The 23112-nt window shown below is 35.5% G+C and overlaps 1 protein-coding gene across 3 annotated transcripts in view; it reads left to right on the top strand.

The window, feature by feature from the left end:
• The first annotated feature begins 4404 nt into the window (after window positions 1-4404).
• chd6 (chromodomain helicase DNA binding protein 6) overlaps window positions 4405-23112 on the top strand; it is a 46074-nt gene continuing 27366 nt past the window's right edge. Inside the window, exons 1-5 of one of the 3 annotated variants that reach the window (XM_067372590.1) lie at window positions 4405-5636; window positions 5852-5927; window positions 8052-8103; window positions 20778-21286; window positions 22553-22700. In XM_067372590.1, coding sequence (XP_067228691.1) covers window positions 5905-5927; window positions 8052-8103; window positions 20778-21286; window positions 22553-22700 — 732 coding nt within the window. In that variant the 5' untranslated portion in view covers window positions 4405-5636; window positions 5852-5904. The remainder of the gene's footprint in view (window positions 5637-5851; window positions 5928-8051; window positions 8104-20777; window positions 21287-22552; window positions 22701-23112) is intronic. The other 2 variants (XM_067372589.1, XM_067372591.1) reach the window with 2 other exon arrangements.

Raw genomic sequence — 23112 nt, 5'->3', positions numbered from 1 at the left:
AATGCACTAAAATAACTCAAACAAAAAAGGACTATATAGACATATTAAAATAAAACCAAAAGCTAAATAAAAATGACAAAAAGACACAACATACATAATAATTAAAACTTCTTTTTACTGAAATTAAAATAAAAATGGAAAAATATAAAAACTAACTATAATAATTGATATATAAAAAAAAAAACAAGGAAAAAAAACCAAGGAATCATTTAAATATTTTAATTAATAATATCGATTAATAATTATATGATTATTGATCAATTGTAATATTATGTTAATAATGTCATATGCATTTTAATGATGAAATGTAAACATTTTGCTAGACTTCAAGGTTTTAAATGAAACAAAATTTCTGTTTTGTTAGAGATGGTCATACAGATGGGAACTTGACTTCCTAATTTGTTTCTTCTTTCTTTGCTTCCATCTCTTCCAGTCAGTTTACCATATGTGCAGCGATAGAACAGATGGTTTGGAAATCAGCTGCTGTGAGGAACCTCAATCAGTGTGAAAGTGAGACAGGTGAACACACACGAGGGGAACGTCCTTTCACTGCAGCGCTGAATGAGCATTATCCCTTAAAAACAGACTCAACAGAGGTATTCCATTTATTTGACCTTATTATTATGCTAATGTGCATTTGTGTCGATGAAAGTGAGTGGTTCCATTATAGGAGGTAGTGTGATATCGTAGAGATAAAACACAGGGTGGTCTGATCTCTGTGAGCCATGACTTCTGTGGCCTTGAGCGAGACACTTAACTCCAGGTTCTTCAGACGGATTTGTCCTTGACTATTATGCATGCTGTGAAGTATGCGTTATATACCTGCAACTTTTTTTAAAAAACAATATGCATAAAACTTTTCAAACCATAGTATGCTACATTATTTTTATTCAGTGAGTGGCCATTGTTATCTTGGTTATGCTTTTTTCTTATCATATTATGTATAAAAATGTTTCAATTTTAGCAGCCTGATAATATAATGAGTCAAGATAGTGGGATAACAGTTTTCTGCAGTGTGCTCTGTTGCAATCTGCACTTACTGGTTACACTTTATTTTACAGTATGTGTACTTACAGTGTAGTTAACTAAGGAGGTACTTGCAATATAATATAACTATATGGGTTAAGGTTAGGTTTAGGGATAGGTTCAGGGTTAGTACTTAGTTATAACACAGTTATTGTAATTGCTATAAGAAGTACATAGTATGTACACACGGAAAATAAAGTGCTACCCAATTACTCATTTAGTGCACTTCAATATATGTTAAGAAAAAAACTTGCATTTTAAACTACTTGCTTTGTAATAGTTTATTACAATATTAGTATATTAGTGGTATAGGATATGCATGTTATATAATAAGAAAGCATCTGCCAAGCATAAAACTGTCAATAGCATGCAAAAAAAAAAAAAAAAAAAAAAAAATTCATTTATAAATTAACAATTGCTGAGAGCCAAAGGTCTCTTTACAGTGTGCTCCTCAAAGACCTAGAGTCATTTCAGCAGAATTTATCTACAATGCTCTTGGCCGAGTTTTATAAATAAGGTTGTTTGGCTCAGCAGTCCTCATGTAACTCAGCCACTCAAGAACACAATTACAAGCCAAAACGACTGCCAAAAAACGTTAGCGGAAGATGCCAAATTCAGCTTTTGTGTCATTTCCTGGAAAGTTTTGCAAGGTTGCAAACTTTTACAATTTTACAAGTACCATATACATTTATGAATTAGAGTTTTATCTAGAATAACGTTAACAGCCAGCAGTTTTAATGCGTCATATGGGACAGAATAAACTAATAGCATAGGGATTTAGTCAAGACAGTAGACAGAGTTAACATCCACACATACTTTAAGAGAAAGGAAGTGAGACTGAAAACGTAAAATGTTTTATTACATGAAAAAAGAGCAAACAATCACTCAAATAAAAAAAAACTTTCACTGTTGTTAGTTTTGTTTACATTATTTAAAAACTCCTGTAACTACAACAACTTAATTTAACTGAGTTGTTTCTACTAAAAATGAGTATTGTCATCTTTACTTCAGTGCTTGTTCAGTCAACTTAACATGGCAGTGGATCCAAAGTTCCCAGCATGCTTTGTAACGGACTGCATTACTAGTAGTGTTGTCAAAAGTACTGACTTCGGTACCAAATTTAAAGAAAGTGATGCTTTGAGCGTCTTTATAAACACCTCTGATTGGTCACTGTGTACACAAGCTCATCAGATGTCTGTGATTGGCTACAATGATCAACGCTTTATACACATGTTGTAAATAGTCATCAATGACGCTCTTCATTGAGCTTACACAGATACACACGGGAGCATTTGAAAGCAGGCATCTATCAGCGGACCATCTGCTGATAGAAGCCTGCTTTCAAACGCTCCTGCTTTCAAATTCAAACACTTCCGTGTGCTTTCAAACGCTCTTGTGCGTTGATCATTGTAGCCAATCATATCTGATGAACGCGTGAACACAATGGCCAATCAGAGGTGTTTATAAATCTGCTCAACAGCGCTCAAAGCCCCACATTTAATTTTTTTTTTTTTTTAATTGACAACACTAATTAGGAGAGTAAAATTTAATGATTTAAGTGTTATTTTTTGTGTTTTTCAGTAAAGGGAAAGATGTTGTTAATGTTAATATTTAATGTTCAGTTATGTTGGACATTTAGGAGTTTCTGTAATGTTTTTGAATTTTGTGGTTACCATTATGCAGAATAATGGGGCCTGTGTTTAGGCTGTGAGCGCTCATATACGCATGTTTAGTAAGGAATTCCTGCTCTCAATTACATTGAGCTTGTCTAATTAGTTTTTTTGAGTGCATTTTGTTGAACAAATAGTCAATAACGTAATAAACATAACATTAAGTAAACTGCACATATAAATATTATGTAACAAATTCAAATCATTTGTACTACTCAAAGAAATTTTGTCAGCTTTACTTGAATTTCTTTTCTTCATACAGCTAAATGGTCATTTGTACAAAGTACTCAATATAGTTGTGTAGAACTACTAGACACTGCTTGTTTTAAGTAAATCCAACAATTAATTTTTTTGAGTGTATATGTTACCGGCAGTGTGTGAAAAGCAGGTATTATATAGAATGCCTATGGAATATATGGAATGCATGAAGTTTGTAGACAAAGTATGAAATGTCTGGTTTTTGTGATTATGTTGCATACTTTTTCTAGGCATTTTATACATTACCTATAGGTATTTTACAGAATGACAAGCCGGCTGGCCCTTTGGCATTGTATAGAATGCCTAGGAAAATATGTGAAATATAAACCATTTCATACTTTCCCTACAAACCACATTCTATATATTCCCTAGGCCTTCTATACAATGCCGGATTTCACACATTGCCAGTAACGTATACACTACAGTAAGATTTTTGGGTAACACTTTATTTTACAGTGTCATTGTTACACATGTTACATGTAATTACTGTAGTAATAAATCATGTGTAATTACATGCAATTAACCCTACCTAAACCAAACCCTCATCCTAACCTTAAAGGATTAGTTCCATTTTTAAATAAACTTTTCCTGATAATTTACTCACCCCCATGTCATCCAAGATGTCCATGTCTTTCTTTCTTCAGTCGAAAAGAAATTAAGGTTTTTGATGAAAACATTCAAGGATTTTTCTCCATATAGTGGACTTGAATGGCCTCCAGACGGTTGAAGGTCAAAATTACAGTTTAAGTGCAGCTTCAAAGGGCTTTAAACGATACCAGACGAGGAAGTCATTCAATGATGGAAGACCAGTCATTTTCGAAAAAAAAAAAAAAAATGTAAATGTATATGCTTTATATATTCACCTTGAATGTACTTCCGCTTTCTGCATTCTTCAAAACGCTTACGCTGTATGTCCTATGCCTTCCCTATTCTACTTACGGCAAACTGGCGCCGATCATTTGTTTATATAAAGCATATACATTTACATTTTTTTTCGAAAATGACCGATCGTTTCGCTAGATAAGACCCTTATTCCTCGTCTGGTATCGTTTAAAGCTCTTTGAAGCTGCACTGAAACTGTCTTTTTGACTGTTTGGGCTCCATTGAAGTCCACTATATGGAGAAAAATCCTGGAATGTTTTCATCAAAAACCTTAATCTCTTTTCGACTGATGAAAGAAAGACATGAACATCTTGGATGACATAGGGGTGAGTAAATTATCAGGAAAAGTTTATTTAAAAGTGGACTAATCCTTTAACCCTATATTAAGTACATGCAGTTAATTATTATTACTCAGTACTTAAATGTATAATTACACTGTAACACGGACACCAAAATAAAGTGTAACCGATTTTTTAAAATGTTTTTGGAAGTCGTGTCTGCTCATAAATACATTAAAGATGAATATTGTGAAGTATTATTACAATTTAAACTTAACTGTTCTAATTGAATATATTTTTTACAGTGTAATTTATTCCTGTTATGACAAAGCTGAATTTTCAGCATCATTACACCAGTCTTCAGTGTCACATGATCCTTCAGAAATCATTCTAATATGCTGATTGGATGAATAAAAAGTTCAAAAGACCAGCAGTTATTTGAAATATATTTTTTATTGCTGTCTTTACAGCAATTTTCATCAACGTGATGCATCTGTGCTGAATAAAAGTATTAATTTATTTCAAAATAAACTAACTGACCCCAAACTTTTGCATGGTAGTGTATTTATATGATGCCATTTTTGTTATTCCTAAAAAGTGTCAAGAAGCAGGGTTTTATACATAGTGCCACTACCAAGCTATTCTGCAGATGCACCATGGTATATTTCAAAGTACTATAGTATTAACGTCTGATACCATAGTCTTACACCATGCTATTTACTACACATGGATGGTACTCAAAGAATACATAGTGGATGTCCGGAAGACCATGACGCCATGTCCAAACAATGATACCATGATAGTACCATAGTACTTTTTGTTTAGTGCAAGACAAATACGCCTGAATTACATCAATGGCATATATCCTAGACTGTTTGATGCACAACGTGAATTTCTATCTAAGTCAAACACAGATTCGGAATACTCAAAAGAGCTTCAGGAAACCGAACACATCACAAGGACATATGCAGCTTCACCCACACGCTTCATTATAACCCCTGCTATTCTCACATCCGGGATATGAAACATGAGCAAAGACGTGGAATGTTACATTTTTTTTTCCTCTCTCTCTCTCAGGCGCCGTAATGATGGAGTAAAAAGCATCATGATTGGTGGATGCAGGCTAGAAGAAAAATAAACCCCAGAACGTTGCCTTTGCACTCCGGACGCGACGCGACAAACGCGAATGATTCCAGCGCGTGCTTTCGGTCATCGGTGAAGAAATGGAATAGAAAAACCTCTTGAATTACAGCAAAAACATCCACATCCACACAAGGAGCTAAAAGTACACAATGGTCGCTGGCGATATGTGTCTCTCAGACAAGCTTGGCGCAGCGTCGCTTGCGTGACAGCTCGCTGGCCAATAGGAACATCCAGCTGCCCAGCTGCGCTTAGAAGCGTCCAATGGCGAACGGCAGAATACGGGCCTAAACGCAAGTTAGGCTGTTGTAGCAGGCGGCCAGCGCTAAACTTCACCAAATAATAGCTGTTTGTATTTTGGCTGCCGCAGTAGCCATTTTAGGTAAGCACATCTTTAAACTTTTTAATTTTAACGCGTCGTGCGCAAAACTGCATGGGGTAGGTGGCGCGCGGACGCGTCAAACTCTCGCATCCCCTCATGAATGAACTGCTCTTGTGCGTTAGGATTAAAGAAATTGCTCTGAGTTTTTTTTCCCTTCCCCGACTCCCACCCCCTCTAATTTTTTATGCATTTTTCTAAACTGTCATGGCGTTTAGTGTCCTTGGAAATAAATGCGGAGAGAGGAAAGCGTAGGTTTTTGCGCTAACTGATGTCCGGAGCCGGCGTGTCCAGGTAGGTGAGGTCGCGTTTGACGGTCCCTCCGCGGAGTTTGAGTGGCTCTTCACGCGTGTAACGCCTGAAATATAGAGCACCGTTGCCGTGACATTACGGTTAGCACGCTGGCTAGCGCCCTACAGGAGCTAATGTATATGGGACACGATGTTAGTGTTTTTATAAGAGTGTTTTATGAGGCAAGTTTGGCATCTGTTGAGGCACAAAGCATCCCATGACTGCTATCAAGTACTAGGAACAATGTAACTTCTAGCACTCATGTGGTTTACTTCAAACCCTGGTTTGTGCTATATCCCTATTGAAATTAACGTGTTATTTATTGATTTTTTTGTCATTATTTTGTATTACTTTAACAACTTTATGCTTTTCCTTTTTTTTTATACACTGAAAATGCCTCACAGCTTTATTGACACCTGTCTTAACTCCAGGGATGGGTTAGTTAGTATTAAGGGGCCCACCTGGCTTATAATGTAACCCTTCTGAAATTAATGTTTGCAAATATTTATATCACTAATGATGTTGCCTTAGTGTCAACACTTATGCTTTGCATTTTTTATACAATTATACTGCATGACCGGTAGATTGACACCTCAATCAATATCTTAGTTTGTATTTGGGGTCCCACCTGATTTATGATTTAATTATTTGATTATTATTGGTTTATATCACTAATACTGTTGAATTACATTATGTAATATCTTTATATCTTTATAATTTTAATTCAGTGTCAATGCACCACAGGTAGATTGATCTGTTTTAACTCAAGGAATGGGTTAGTTAGTTTCACCGTGGCCCATCTGGTTTATGGTTTATCGCTTTAGATGCGTAGGACATGTTCATATGGATTTGTCATTAATAATGTTGCTTTAGTTAAACACTTTTTCTTTTTAATATAATTACAGTGCATCATAGGTAGATTGACAGCTGTCTTGCCTCTAGCAGTGGGTTATATTAGTTAGTTTCAGGGGCCTCACCTGGTTTATGATGTAATTATGTGATTATTATGGATTTATGACTTTAATAATGTTGCATTACTGTGACAAAATGTTTTTGTTTTTAATTCAATGACAATGCACCACATGTAGATTGACAACCATCGTAACTCAAGGGATAGGTTAGTTAATATCAAGGGACCCTCCTGGTTTATAATGTAACCTTTTTTATAATTAATATGGATTTATCAATAATTATGTTTCGTTAGTGTCAGGTAGACAGGTAGTGACAGGTAGATTGACACCTGTCTTATGGCAAGCAATAGTTTAGTTACACCTAGGTTATGGAGAAAATTATGTGATAATATGGACTAATAATGTTGTTTTAATGTCAAAATGTAATTTATTTTTAATATTAATATTACAGTGCATCACAGGTAGTTTGACAGCTGTCTTACCTAAAGCAAAGGTTTAGTTAGTATCAGGGGTCCCGTCCCACCTGCTTTATTATGTAATTATGTGATTATTATGGATTTATGTCACTAATAATGTTGCATTACTTTAAAATGTTTTTTTTCTTTTTTAATTTTTAATTCAGTGCACCACAGTTAGATTGACACATGCCTAACTAGTAATGTAACAATCCTTGGGTTAGTTAGCATATATTCAATTTCATATTCTATTTCAAATTATTTTAATCAAACTCATTCATTAATTGCAATTAATTAAATAGGCTGCAAAAGTGCAAAGTAGTTTAAGTTGTTATAACCTGCTATTAATGCAAGTCATTCATTTGACAGAACACTTTAGTTATGAAGTGATGTCTTGGTATCATGTTGTGGTAGTTTAAAGCGTATGTTAAAGCTGACTTGTTGTACCCCAATGCAATATAACCTTGAACAATAGTTCTGTATAGTTAGTGTTGAATAACAATACATTTATTTATATTATTTACATTTATATTGTGTATCTTAACCATTATTATTTTCTACTGTAGTCGTCTTCATAATACGCACTATTTATTTATTGTCACAAGAATGCAATGACTAAGATGACTGAACTGCCTTCACATTTTGTTGTGCATTCTGATTTTGAATCATTCTTAATGCTTTTTTCTAAATTATTTTACCAGTTTTTTATGCTTTGTTGCATAATTTATATATTCATGACTCCTTATATCTCTATATTCCAGACGCAGACACAAAGATCAAGAAACAATGAAAATACAAAAGAAAGACAAGCAGGTAAGTGTATCACATGTGTTGCTGTTAGACACTGTGTGAGAGTTCCTTCTATCTGTCTCTCTTACACCGTCTGTCACACTTTCTTCATCATTAGCACAATTTTTAAGTCCTTGCACTACAGCTAAACTTCAGAACGATCCTCAGTCTTGTTTAGCCTACTTTTTTACTTTAATATTTATAGTGTTGCTTGAGTTTTTTCCCTCACTTAGCTTTAAGGTAGGTAAACTTAGCCCGATACTCACTTTCACTAGTGCAATACACCTGAGACTATATTTACGATAAGTTGCATGCAAAAATGTGAAGAAAGATTGTGGACATTTTTGATAACATTGCTTCCTCCATAAAGAAGTTTTGGTGCTCAGAGTTTTTTTTTTTTTTTTTTTTTTTTTTTTACAGTCCAGGAGATTTTTGAGTTCTCAGATGTTATGTTGTAGTTTTTGTGATGTGTCCCAGTATCAACGTTGTGTCCTACAATTCTTTAGGATAAGTAAAAATATAAACAAGGAGAAAATTCTTGTCATATAGTATGTGTATAGAGCTATACAATTAATGTGGATAGCATAGTTCAGATTATCTGCTCATGGAATAATTTGATGAGAAATTGTTTAGTTCATAATGAGATCTCTGGGTTTTGATTGCAGGCAAATCTGAGCAGAGTTTGTTGTTCAGGTCTCTTCTGAAACTTCTGAAAATATTTTTCTTCATTTTGCTCTCCATTTAATCTCAACAGCCATGTTACTTATCCACATTTTATGCACATTTTGGGATATCGCATACAAAACGCTGGATGCCAAGATGCGCTTAATTGAGGTGACTACATATTTTTATATGATTAGAAGACATGAGCGTAAACTAGAGCTGGACGTAATTTTCCCATGTCGTTATTTTGTCTTTTTTAATCCTGTTAATACTTTCCCCTTAAAAACATACTACCGCATGTGTAGTCACATGACTCCACCCTGTCCAGTCAGCGGCATGGAAGCAACACGGAGGCGAACTCAAATGCTGAGTCAACACACACAGACAGTGCACAAGCCCCGAAGTGAAATCACTTTCGCTTACGTCCTCACGAAAGTTTGGCAGTTGTATGTGTTTAAATGCTTGCCAGTTTGGACATTCAAGCGATTTTAGACCATCGTATGTGCATCATTATATTGAGACACTCATACAGACAGTAGCTTACACATCACATGAAGATCGCGTGCACAGAGAAGAGCACAGAAACTTGTTGTCAACGCTGTCCTGTGATTTATCACTAAAGTAGCTTAGAAACTCAAAAGTTATAGCATATATGTTTCTACTTTTGAAGACACTACTTACAACCCACAGATTCATAATTAATAGACTGTATGACTAATTCACACACGTAGTTGGTCTCTCAGTAATGCATAGAAATAAATGTACTGGTACTGTGCTACTTTACCTGTATCTGAGCAGAAATCTGTAAGTTTGTAAATGTTACATACAAACCATAGATAAAATAACTGCTGAAAGTGAGCACACTTTTTGCATATGGAAAAAATATAATAATAGTGTATTATTTAATAGTGAAGCATATTTGGAGTACAAACCTTGTCAGTGAACTATGCGAATGCAAAATATAAAAAAACAAAATAATCATTCATCTATCCTAATCGAGGTAAAATGTTTAATTAATCGAGATTTCCGAGATCGTCCAACCCTAGTGTAAACTACAAAGGAAACACATTGTACCGAGAAAAAAAAAAAAGAAAAGAAAAAAAAAAATCCCTCGATGTGAAACAAAAAAGTGCAACAAAAAACTCAGAAGATGTGATTGGATAACTGGACTAACCAGTGAACCAATCTCATCGCACAGCTTTTCAAATGTTGGTTTGATTGTTCTGAAATGTCTGACCCAAAGTCTGTCATCAAATTGGTTTGGTATAATGACCTACCAGAACTGTCTCACATGATTGCATACACAAACAACGGCATCCGAATGAAAGATAACACGATGACAGTGTTTATTGCATTTCGTCTGTATGCTGATAGTCATTTATGATGTTAGAAAAAAGAGCCACGGTGTCTTCACCGATTGCAGTTTCCCAGGAAGTGTCGACTTTGTTCTCTTGAACATAATGGAATGGAAAAGTTGGTTTATTCACTGATGTTTTATGCGATATTCCAATTTTGCACACAAGTTAAAATTGGTACTTAAGTTAACTTTGGAAACACAGCTGTTGCTGCCTATGAGAAACAAGATTTTCAAACATTCTCTTTTGTTTTATTTTAGTTCTTTTCTTAAGAACTAGTTAGAACTAGTTAGCTGAGAGGCAATCAGTCTTACTTTTCCCATTCAAATCAATTTTAAAAGTTAGGAACAGTCTTAAGCAGAAAAAAATTAATGACTAACTTTTAAGACTAGTTAAGACATTGTCCTTGTGCCCTTTTGACTGAGAAGTTTTACTCTTTAATTCAATGTATTTTTTTTCCAGAATTAGAATTGGAGATGTGTAAATAGACTCAGATTCTAGTCTTAATTTTGATGACTTTGACTTCAAACAAAATGCCACAAAAGGCCTTGCGTTGCAGTCATTGAAGCAGGGCTAAGGTGTGTTCTTAAATAAACAGTTCTGTCGGCTGCAGGTTGTTTATAGTTGCTAAGCATCAAAGCAGCTTGACATGTTATATAGAATGTGCAGATGTGTATTTTAAGTGCTTTTGGATGTGACTCATTAAGTATTAGAATCTATTCTATAACTATCTATTCAATAGAATATATAACCATTGTATAATCTCAGATAATTTTCAGGTCTCAATGACTTTTGACTTGATACTTCAAGGCAGATTTCTTCATAGCATAAGCTTATAAAAACCTGTGAAGCATCAAATGTGTGGAAGATATCATTGAAAACACTGGTGGTAGATTTAGACGTTTTCCTTTAAAGAAGAATTAAAGAGATTTTATAATGACAGTTAACAACCAGGCAGGAGAATGTCTGTTTTCAGTGTCTGTTTGACCAAACTGACCACAACACCGCTGTGACTCCTGCTCTCAGTTGATGCTTGAGTCAGATGCTCTCTAGAGGAGGAGGTACTGTCAGTGCAGACTGGCTGGTGCAGTGATTGCTGTCCTATAGGTAAATGCTAAGATTTTGAATTTAATATCTGTTGGCATGTGCTGCAAATGTGCTGTCTGCAGCACCTACATGATTTGATTTAAACCCAGCGTAAATTTTGCACACAAAGTTGCAAGAAGTTGACTTGAAATTTAACTTTGTAATTTTGGCAATAGTCACATTGGTATTTAGTTGACATTACTGCTACATGTCTAATTAATGTGCACCATCTGTGCCTGTTATATTACAGTGTTAGCATATAACTCTCCTATTAAATATTGGCTCTGTATACGCTTGGTATTAACACCATTTTTGGTGATTCAATCACAAGTGGTAAGTCAGGACCTGGTATTAGCATGCATCTCCAATCCATCTCATTTGACTACGTAGTCTACATCACTTACTACTTCAGTATTGTACTGCATATTGATATCAAGCATACCGAAGATTTATTTGCACGGGCTTTTACCCTTTTTTTATGCCAGTTTTTAAAAACCTTGTTTTTTATGCATTGTCAAACACTCTTCTGTGTTGTCTTTTTACATCTGTATTTAACAATTTATGCTTGTGATGTCACAAGAGAGTCATATAGAGGGTCGTCTGGGATGTAGACTAATACAGTAATTAAAACCAATAAATTAAATCAACAAATTTTCAAAACTATTAAATCAATGAGTGTCAGTTACTACTAATGCTCAACGTCTTAGAAAAAAAAAATTAAAGTTTGCATGAAAACCCAGGTACATTTTATCTATGGTTTACCCAGGTAAACTAATAATTAATGGTTTCTGGCAACCCCTAAAAATGTAATGTTATTCACAGTTCTTCTGTAGCATTTTTGGATATATAAGAATATTTTAATTATGTTACAGATGAACAATAAATAATCAATGGATATTTGTAGAATAATATTTGATATTTGTAGACTCAATTCCTCTTATTACTGGCATGTACAGTTGAATCTAAATGTTGTTCTGTATCTCACAGAATTCAAGTACAAATTATTTAATGCAACATTAAGATATAAAGTTACATTTTCCAAATGTACATTTCTATATTTACATTATCAAGTTGTGTATTTTTCCTAGATTTGAGAAAGTTGCATAAAACATGATAGTTCTGCAGGCAAGTCTTCAAGAATATCTACCATATTTTATGTAACTTTCTTGTATGCAATGTAATCCATGGAATTTATTTAAACATAGTAAAGTGTTAAACAAAGCTAAGAGCGAGTGCAAGGAATATGTGTGTGATGAGATTTTGAAATCTGTGGAAATCCCCCGTGTGGACCTGCACATGTCTGATAAGTACTCAGAAAATTCAGTTGGTTAACCTCCATTCATCTGATATTTCTAGATGAGGATGTTGAGATGATGATAATGTTTAACTTTGTTTAAAGTTTTGCTTTGTTAATGTTTGATTGGGAATCAATGATATTCTCCAGCAATTTCCTATGAAATCCAACTTAAGTACTTGTAAAGATGGTATGAGGTGTAGTATTATATTCACTGTGCAGTTTTCATGATTTGACTTTCAATTTGTGTTGTACATCTTGATGTAATCTCTCTACCAGCTTGTTTTGATTTTCAGGCTAGAAACACCCACCTAATCATGCTAATTGTCAAGAAATCATTGGAAAAGTCAGGGGAAAACGAGGTCAAAGTTGAACGTTAACGCAATATGCTTTGAGTTCAATGCATTGGAGTGTGAAATCAGTAAATCCTAAATATGTCTTAAAGGGTTAGTTCACCCCAAAATGAAAATTCTGTCATTAATTACTCACCCTCATGTCGTTCCAAACCCGTAACACTTTAGTTCATCTTTAGAACACAAATAAAGATTTTTCTGATGAAATCCGAGAGCTGTCTGTCCCTCCATTGACTTCCTTTGCAACTTGATCTTTGATGCTTCAAAAAGTTCATAAAGAGATTGGAAAACGAATCCATATGAATTGAGCGGTTTAATCCAGATTTTCTGAAGAGACTCGATTGCTTTTTATGATGAACAGATGTAATTTGTGCTTTTACTCACATAAAACTTGATCAGCGAACATAAACAGATGCTCAAACAAACATGAATGATAAACAAGAGCAGCACGTTTGAGCTTCCATTTTTATTTTGGGGTGAACTAACCCTTTAATGTGTATTTATCTGCGTGGTAGATTTTAGTTAGTCAAGATTTATGTGGGTAGAAAAGAGTTCCCTTGATAAATCCCTTGTGCACTAAAATAATCCACAATACAGCACTTTAAAGACCCCCTGTGCTGAAAATCAAGTTTTTAATGTTGTTTATATGTCTATGTGGTGTTTTTAATATGCTTTAAGACAAACCATGTACAAATTCATAAGTTAACACCATTGCTTAGTATTTATGTTTAAAGCTGCAGGAAAAAAAAAAAAAAAGTCTCAAACCCGCGGTTTGAAATCGCTGGTACTTGTGACGTTACAGACTACCTTGTAACCAATCAAGACAATATGCCAGCAGGCTTTAGCACATCATTAACTATAAGCGCTCTGAAGCAGGAGAGTCTCGAGAATCCAGATTATCTTGGTATATTTTCTGTTGATATGAAAAATCGTGTAGATTTCGCAATATAGCAAGTCTATGATGTATATTATGATGTTATGATGAACTATATGCCATTCTCCACTGACATTCTGAGTTGTTCAAAGCGTTTGTAAGGATAATTGTTAGAAGGCAGCTGTCTGACTCGGAGATGAAGAACGGAATCATGGTTTGTGTAACATTACCAACACATTTCTAGCTGTTTGATAACATATTCAAGCAAAAGGCTAATCATATTAATTACTGTGTCCGACAGAACCGTCACAAGGGCTGTACCAAGTGTGCGAGCGCATGAGACCTTGCGCCAAAGTAAAGTGACAGCTGACTTGAAGTAAAGTCATTAAAGTTCATGTTTTTGACCTTCAAAATATTTTAATACTATGAAACATAGTTAAAAAAATATTGCTCTGAGCATTTGCGTGTGACTGTGATTCATGTGCTTATGTCAGTCAGTGTGGCATCACACATCAAGTTCTGAGAGAGCTTTATTCAGTCCATTTTAAATTCTGAATTTGGCAGCCTCTGGAATGGGTCAAACCATAGATATTACCTGAAAAGTTCAAGAAAATACACTGGAAATCCGTGCTCATTCAAGGATGTGCATTTATTCCATGTACGGAGGCACGGGCGCCTACAGGATTTCATCTGACGGTATGCACAAAGGTTTTTTTATTTAACACTATGAAGTTAAATAAGCATATATAGCCTAACTAATACGAATTTGTCAGACCGTTTAGTGCAGGTTCACTGAAGAAAACGGCAAAAAAACAGCGCTGCTTGTTCTCTCGACTGTTTTACTGAGAAATCGCTTCAAGTGATTCAGTGCAGTCCAAACAAATGCGAGTGGATTCAGACTGTTTTGCAAAGACGTTTTACCAATTCATAATTTAGAACACAATTTAAGCGTAAAAAGCTGTTAAACTGAATATATGAAGTGAAGCAAGCATTTTTTTTGTATATTAAATGAGGCAAGGGTGTAGAGTTACATTTCAAGCTATTTAAAAAAAAAAAATCACTGGACAAAAAATGTTTAAATATATCATTTTGGTGATCAGTGATGAGTTTTAAGAGATAAAATAATTGACTACAGGGGGACTTTAAACATTTTGATCAATTGCCTTTTATCATGGATCAGGCATGTCTATTCCAGTGAGCCTGTCTGTTTCCACACTTTTGAGACCATAGTAATTAGTACAAAGAATCAGTTGTGACATTTATGAGTTGTGAATAAATCACAGCCAGCATTGTGATCATGCATCAGTTAGGCAGAACATAAATCATTGTCAGCATCACTCAAAATTCTTCTGTCTCTTGATAACTATTGCTGCGTCAGTGAATAAATATCAATGTTATACTTGTTGTGTTGTAGTAAGTCCTTCCTGGTTTCAAGAAGTGTACAGCTTTTTTCACCTTCTTGTGGAAAACCACCCGAGGACACTTCTGTGGAGCTGTCGGATTGTCAGCCGGATCTGGGAGGCTTTTGGTCTACTGACAGGCACAGAGGATCTAGACTCAGTGCTGGGATCTCGTGAAGTGAAGAATGGTTGTGTGTAGTCAGTATAGCAGTGAAGCAGTAAACTTGGAAGGGATAAACCTCTCTGACACATTGTCAGTTGTATATAGTGTTCAACAGGATTCATGTGTTCGTTGCTTTGAAACTGTGACCACCTGAATTTCACTGCATTTACGATAGAAGCACATTGGGGACACCAGCAGATCATTGATGTAATAAGATAGGGCCTAAAATCAAAACCTTGATTAATTGTACATTTTACCTCAATTACAATTGATGAACGATTATTATTATTATTTTTTTTTTTTGCCCCCATAGTTCACTTACAAGGTTTGTTCTGTAAATTTGCTTGACTATTAAAGGTGGGATATTTTTTCCTTTTGAAAGAGCAATCTGACATAACAGCTCACTCTCAGCAGTTTTATCTATGGTTCGTAACATTTCTTACAGATTTCTGCTTGTTGTAAATCAGATAAAGATAAATTAGCACAGTACCAGTACGTAATGAGAGCAATTGCGTGTGTGAATTAGTCATACCGTCTCTCAATTAATTGTGAAGCTGTGAATTGTAAATAGTTACTTCAAAAGTAGAAAAATATATGCTGTAATAACTTTTGAGTTTCTAAGCTACTTTAGTGATTAATCACAGGACAGCACTGACAACTAGTTTCGACTCCTCAGTGCGTGCGATCTTCGCGTTTTGTGCAGCTAACGTTACTGTTTGTATGAGTGTTCGTGCCACATTGCAGCTGTGCGAGCACAGCAGCTCGGTATTATAATACACATCCGATCGTCCAAATCGCTTGAATGTCTAAATTGGCAAACCTTAAAACACATACAACTGACAAAGTTTAGTAAAGGCGCAAGGCTCACCGCTCGTTTGCCGTCTCTGTGTTAACTCTGCGTTCACCTGCGTGTTGACTGGAGTCACATGGCTACACACCTGGTAGTATGTTTTTAAGGGGGAAGTATTAACAGGATTAAAAAAACTAAATAACCGACATGGGAAAATTACATCAGTTACAGGTTCTGAATTTCAGTTTCGATTACTTTTCGATTAATCGCCAAGCCCTATCATAAGAGATTAAAAGTTAAAAAAGGCCAAAGAAACATTTTCACACTGAGAGATGCTTCTGTAAGGTTCATGTCAGTGTCATGCAAATGATCTGATCTACATTTTGATTAGAATTTTTGTGCTGTCAAATTAAAGTAGCCCGATTTATTTTTATTATTCCCTCACTGTGAGACAAGTGATTCAAAAGGCACTTGCTAAATGCCCTGAGTGCTTCAATGTCAGGCCTTTCTGAAAAACCAGGAGGGATTCACACCAGCTTAAAAAAACTTTTATTTTTTATTTTTGACCAATTTGAAATTACTGCAGGTTTATAAAAAGTGATTAATTCATGTTTCTCACGATCCTTTGATCTAAAGACCGCTGTGCAAGTACGTGAAATTCATTTTAAGACAAATATAAATTTTGCCTAATATAAGAATTTATTTACAAAAGTAAGAAAATGTTTTATACATCTACAACTACCATTCAAAGTTTTTAATCGGTAGGGTTTTTTTTTATTTTTATAAAGGTGCCCTAGAAAGTTCTTTCACAAGATGTAATAAAAGTCTAAGGTGTCCCCTGAATGTGTCTGTGAATTTTCAGCTCAAAATACCCCATAGATTTTTTTAAATGAATTTTTAACTGCCTATTTTGGGGCATCATTAACTATGCACAGATTCAGGCTGCGGCCCTTTTAAATCCTTGCGCTCCCTGCCCCCCGATCTCTTGACTATAATACAATGCATTTACAAAGTTCACACAGCTAATATAACCCTCAAATGGATCTTTACAAGATGTTCGTCATGCATACTGCATGCAGGCGTCAGATCATGCGAGTACAGTATTTATTTGGATGTTTACATTTGATTCTGAATGAGTTTGATAGTGCTCCGTGGGTAAAGCTAACATTACACACTGTTGGAGAGATTTATAAAGAATGTTTTGTTTATGAATTATACAGACTGCAAGTGTTTAAAAATGAAAATAGTGACGGCTCTTGTCTTCGTGAATACAGTAAGAAACGATGGTAACTTTAACCACATTTAACAGTACATTAGCAACATGCTAATTAAACATTTAGAAAGACAATTTACAAATATCACTAAAAATATCATGTTATCATGGATCATGTCAGTTATTATTGCTCCATCTGCAATTTTTCGCTATTGTTCTTGCTTGATGATTCAGCTGTGCACAGATCCAGACGTTAATACTGGCTGCTCTTGTGTAATGTCTTGAACATGGGCTGGCATATGCAAATATTGGGGGCGTACATATTAATGATCCAGACTGTTACGTAACAGTCAGTGTTATGTTGAGATTCGCCTGTTCTTCGGAGGTCTTTTAAACAAATGAGATTTATATAAGAAGGAGGAAACAATGGTGTTTGAGTCTCACTGTATGTCATTTCCATGTACTGAACTCTTGTTATTTAACTATGCCAAGATAAATTCAATTTTTGAATTTAGGGCACCTTTAAGAAATTGATTCTTTTATTTAGCAAGGGTGCACTAAATTGATTAAATGTTACAAAAAAGACAGCTATGATGTTACAAAAGTTTTCTATTTCAAATAAATGTTTTTTTTTTTTTTTTTATCAAAGAATCCTGAAAACATTTATAATGGTTTTCACATAAATATTAATCAGCAGAGCTGTTTTAAATTGATATTAATAAATGTTTCTTGAGCAGCAAATCAGCATATTAGAATGATTTCTGAAGGATCATGTGACACGGAAAACTGGATTAATGATGCTGAAAATTCAGCTTTGCATCACAGGAATAAATTATATTTTAAAATATATTAAAAAAGAAAACAGATTTTGAATTGTAATAATATTTTAATTTTTTTTGTTGTTTTTACGTGCCATGAGCACTACATGTTGTAGTAGATAACATGTCATGTTAAAAATAGTCCAACTATTCTTGAGACCCCTGCTTTTTTTCTTCTTCTCTGTCTAGGTATTTTTAACACGAACACGATCATCTTTCCATTCAATAGATGATGTCCTATGCATCTGCCTGGTCATCCAAGTGTGCAACTTATTTGGCTTTTGTCTGAATTCATGAGCAAAACTATGGATTTTTTTTATTTAGGGAGGTTTACAGTTGCACAGAGTAGTTAAAGGACAAAATACAATAAATTCTTTCACGATTATGCTTTTTGTTATTCCAATTAGCTTGACTGCTATTGTGCATTTGGTGGAGAGGTGGATGCATGTTAGTAGGGGTGATGTGTGTGCATTTTTTATAAAGCACGTTTGAGCAAGGTGTGTTCGGGTTTGGATCTGGCATTGACTGAACTGCAGCTGTCGCGTTTGGGAGTTGGGAGTTGGTATTGATTCATAGGGAATTTGATTGCAACGTGTGTATGTGTGTGCACTTGCGGTTGGCAGATTTGCCTGGCAAGCATGCATACTGCAGCACATCACGGGAATAGTCTGCAGTGTTTGAGCATGCTTATGTGAGAGGGAACGTATGCATGCTTTCATGCATTGGGTTTGCGTGCATATGTGTGTGATGCATAGAGAGAGCATTCACAGAAAGGTCAATGTAAGGGCAAAAGTGAAAAGAGCAGTTGCAGGAAGTTGCCGTTTACCCTTCATGTGTCTGTAAAGTGAAGTTAAGTTCAAAAAGTAATGTTTTTTCGTCCACGTAGATATTGCTAATATTACCTTCAAGAACAATGATGTTGATGCTTCTTAGACCCGAGAGAGGAAAGGGTTACCACGGAGACTGCGTGTTTACGTTCCCGGTTCCCACAGCTTGGTCCCGAGCCTGTTGCCATGACAACGGCCCTGATTCCAGCCCGCTTGCTTTGGAAAGCATGTGATTCATTGACATTATCCCCATACCTGCCTGCAGTCGTATGCTCTGTCGGGAGTGCATATGTGTGTGTGTGTGTGTGTGTGTCTGGACATACGCGCTGTTCCACGTGTGCACTGCAACACTGGGCGCAGTTAAAAATAAACGTGCTTTGTGGAATAAGAGGTATGGGGCTAAATGTGTACCAGAAACACAAAGCTCACAGACTGCAGTGAATTCTGTTAAAATCATGAATGCGTTTTCCTTTAGAAGTAGAAGAACATTTTTAGTTTAATCTGCCCTATAATGTCTAATTGTTTGGGTGTCTCATGACTGCACTAAGGTGAAGAGATTTTTCCATACATTATAAAGCTTATTCACTTTGTGCCATAAAAAATACCCTGTATTACAGGATAGCTGATAAAAACAGCTTAGGGTGTTATAAAAGGGACCTATAATGCCCCTTTTCACAAGATGGCTTTTGAAACCAATATATTTCTTGTTTTAATTTTTTGTAAAATTTCATTGTCATTTTGAAGTTGCCAATCCTAATTTCACAAGATTCAGATGTCCCTAGAATGTGTCTGAAGTTTCATCTCAAAATACCCCACAGATCATTTATTATAGATGGTCAAATTTGCCTCTATTTGGGTATGAGCAAAAACATGCCATTTTTGTGTGTCACTTTAAATGCAAATGAGCTGCTTCTTCTGGCCACTTTCCAGAAGAGGGCGGAGCTTTAAAAGCTCAACAACAGCAAAGCTGGAGAATCTCACGCAGACAAAATGAGGATTGTCAGTAATGGTGTTCAGCCTTACATTGTTCAAACCAGAGTCGACACTGATGGAGAGACTCAGGAAGAAGTTACAACTTTTAGAATGAAACTGGATGTTTCTGAATGGTTAGTGGATAAATTTATGTAGTTGCTGTGGAGTTGATTCAACTTATCCACTAGCAAATGCCGTCATGTTAATCTTTTGTGCAAATCCAGTGTTGAATTGACCCTCATTTGTGAAGCAGTCCAGTGTAAAATGACGGCATGGTAACAATACTCTACTACAACAACTCTTCCTCTTCTCTAAAGCAGCCCAACGTGGCCACACCCCCTTTGTTGCATGTTCTCAGTGGCGGGGTTTATGTAAATTTTGGGGTTTGTGATGTCACCAACCTGGGAAGAAGCTCATTGTAGTCCCTACCAGTCCATTTGTTGTAGACCTTAAAAAGCAATTTCGGTTAAAGGAAATATCTCCCTTTGCGTTTAACTTTGCAGATGTTGTTTATGCTCAAACAGCAACATTACACTCTAACTAAAGTTAAAAAAGTGAAATCATTATCAAGGATCCCTTTAAAACTTGAGTGCTCTTTTAAAAGCTGTAAGTGGATTAAAAAATAAACCAAGTGGGCCAAAAACCCAGTTCTTTTTGCATTCACACTGACCGTGGCCTTGAAAGTGGACTCGAATCTTTTATTTACTCCATTTTAGCTCAGTATGTATAATATATAATAAAGCAGCATGAAAGTGCACAAATCATATGTTCTATTCATAACCAGTAGATGCTTTTAACTACATGGGACAGTCTTAGATCTGTCTGTTACAAACAACACAAATAGTGTTTAATTAGAGGAGCGAATTCTAATCTGTTTTCTGTTTTTCCAGATGTCTGCCGCCCATGTACTAAAGCACACTCCATCCGCTGCTGCCTCGAATGTCTCTGACCAAAACGCACAAACTACATTTCCCATCGGCCACTTGGGCAAAGAACAGTTACGGATTATCGGAGGGCCGCCCAATCATTGCATGGCTCACACAAAGGCAGGGTCTGCTGCCAGCGGTCACAGTCTCCGCCCTTCATCAATCAACAGTGAGGAGGATGATGGAGGGGGTGGGACCAGGGTGAAGAAGAAACGAAGGAAAAAAGACAAGAAAGAGTCCGACTGGAACAAAGATGGAGAGAGCAATGCTAAACCAAAGAGAAGGGAGCAAAAGGAAGGGAAGGAGCTTCTTCCAAGAAAGTCAAAGGCGGTGAAGGAACAAAAGGATCATAAGAGGGAGGCGAAAGGTCAAAAGGAGGTCAAGAAGGTCAAGAAAGGTCAAGATGTGAAAGTGAAATCACAGCCCAAGAACACTGCAACACATCCACCCTCCAAAAGAGGGAGGAAGCCAAAGTGAGTTGGTTAAAAGATAACAGAATTGTTACCCATTTTTGGGTTTATGAATATACAGACACAACAGTTTACAAGCAAGATTTTTTTAATGTTTTTTTTAAGGTCTTTTCAATGTTGAAAACAGTTGTGCTTATATTAATTTTTGTGGAAAATGTATCTTTTTTTGATTAATATAAACTTTAAAAGAACAGCATTTATTTGAAATAGAAAGCTTTTGTAACATTATAATGTAAATATCTTTACTGTCAATTTTGATTGATTTAACGTGTTCTTGCTGAATAATTTCTTTCTTTAAAAAAAAAAAAAAAATCTTACAGAGCCCAAAATTGTGAACGGTATTGCAAATGACATGAAATGGAGATGTTTTCAATGCTACAACCAGTAATATTCACTCTCAGTATTTTTGATCTAACACTAGAGTTCTATATGTGCTTTATAACAAGATCATAATGGCAGGTATATTTAGGACACTTGGTGTCTGGTTTACTAAGAGACATCTTAATGTCAGGCAGAAAACTAGCTTTATGTCAGTAAGTCATTTTTGGTTTCTGACTAACAAATATCAACTGACAAAACAGTCTAATTTCAGTAGATTGCATCTTTTGTATGTGACACAGTTTTGCATGCATCATCTCAGCGCTGTTCTTGCTACACTCAATTACACACCTTTTCATATCTTGATTTGGTGAAATGTGATACAAGGATTGTGGGCGTTACAAGGTGAATGTAGGTGCTTATGGGTTTCCAATTTGAAACCGAGGTCAAAAAATGAAACCTGCAACCATGTGAAGGGCTATTTGAACTTTTGGTTATTTTTCTAGTGTATTTGGAGAAATAAAGGTACAGTTTTGTGCATGCATTCATAAGGTGCTCAAATATGTAATTTGCCCTAGAGTTGCAAATAAGCAATCTATGCCACAATTATGGCTCTTAAAAATGACCATCTAGCCACAATCATCTTTTATGATTTTTAAACATTTTACATTTCCTCATCCACTTTTTTAGTTCCCTCTCAACACTTATCTCTCCAAAAGTAAAGCAAGGAAATGATGCAATTTTATTCAAGTGCTGTGCTCCAGCAAAACTCTTGTACTGCTTGTGTAAGTTGCCCACTTATAACCCAGGAAGCGTCTGCACAGCAGATGTTGGTGTTTTGTACCATAATATGGCCTGATATTTGTCAGTCAAAGAAGCCCTTGCGTGGTTTGCTATAAGATTTGTCAACCTATAAGATGGATTTTAAGAGCATTTGTCACTGTTATGCAGAGAGCAGGGTGCCATGCCTCCGGAGAAGAAGAAGAAGGGAAAGAGGAAAAGTGATGCTGTACTTGAGATGGTGGAGAGTGATGACACAGCCTCTCTCTGCACGCTCGCCACCGGCGGTGAGGAAAGCACCGACCCTATGGATAACACTGTGAGTTCTCCTGAACCAATCTACATCAGGCCTCCGGGTTTCTCCTGTGCTGAATACTTATGCATCATGCGGTTTATTTGCACAAATACAAAATATTTAAGATCATGATCAAAATTCTGCATTTAAAGGAATATTCCAGGTTAAACAGAACTTTCTTATTTTTCTGGATTAGTACAAGTTACAGTGGCATGTTATTGATTACCACGAAAAATTTTATTCATTTAAAATTCTGTTAAACGTATGCTATTAAATCTTTACAATATCTCAATTTGAATACTTGTCTGCCATACAGCATAATATAATGTACATTCATATATTCATATATATATATATATATATATATGTATATATATATATGTATATATATATATATAGGGGATATAGTGGGGATAAATGTTAAAGTACACATGAT

Source organism: Chanodichthys erythropterus, chromosome 21, assembly GCF_024489055.1.
Source record: "Chanodichthys erythropterus isolate Z2021 chromosome 21, ASM2448905v1, whole genome shotgun sequence".
NCBI lineage: Eukaryota > Metazoa > Chordata > Actinopteri > Cypriniformes > Xenocyprididae > Chanodichthys > Chanodichthys erythropterus.
Note: the sequence above shows the minus strand (reverse complement) of the source record. Positions and strands in the feature narration are given on the sequence as shown.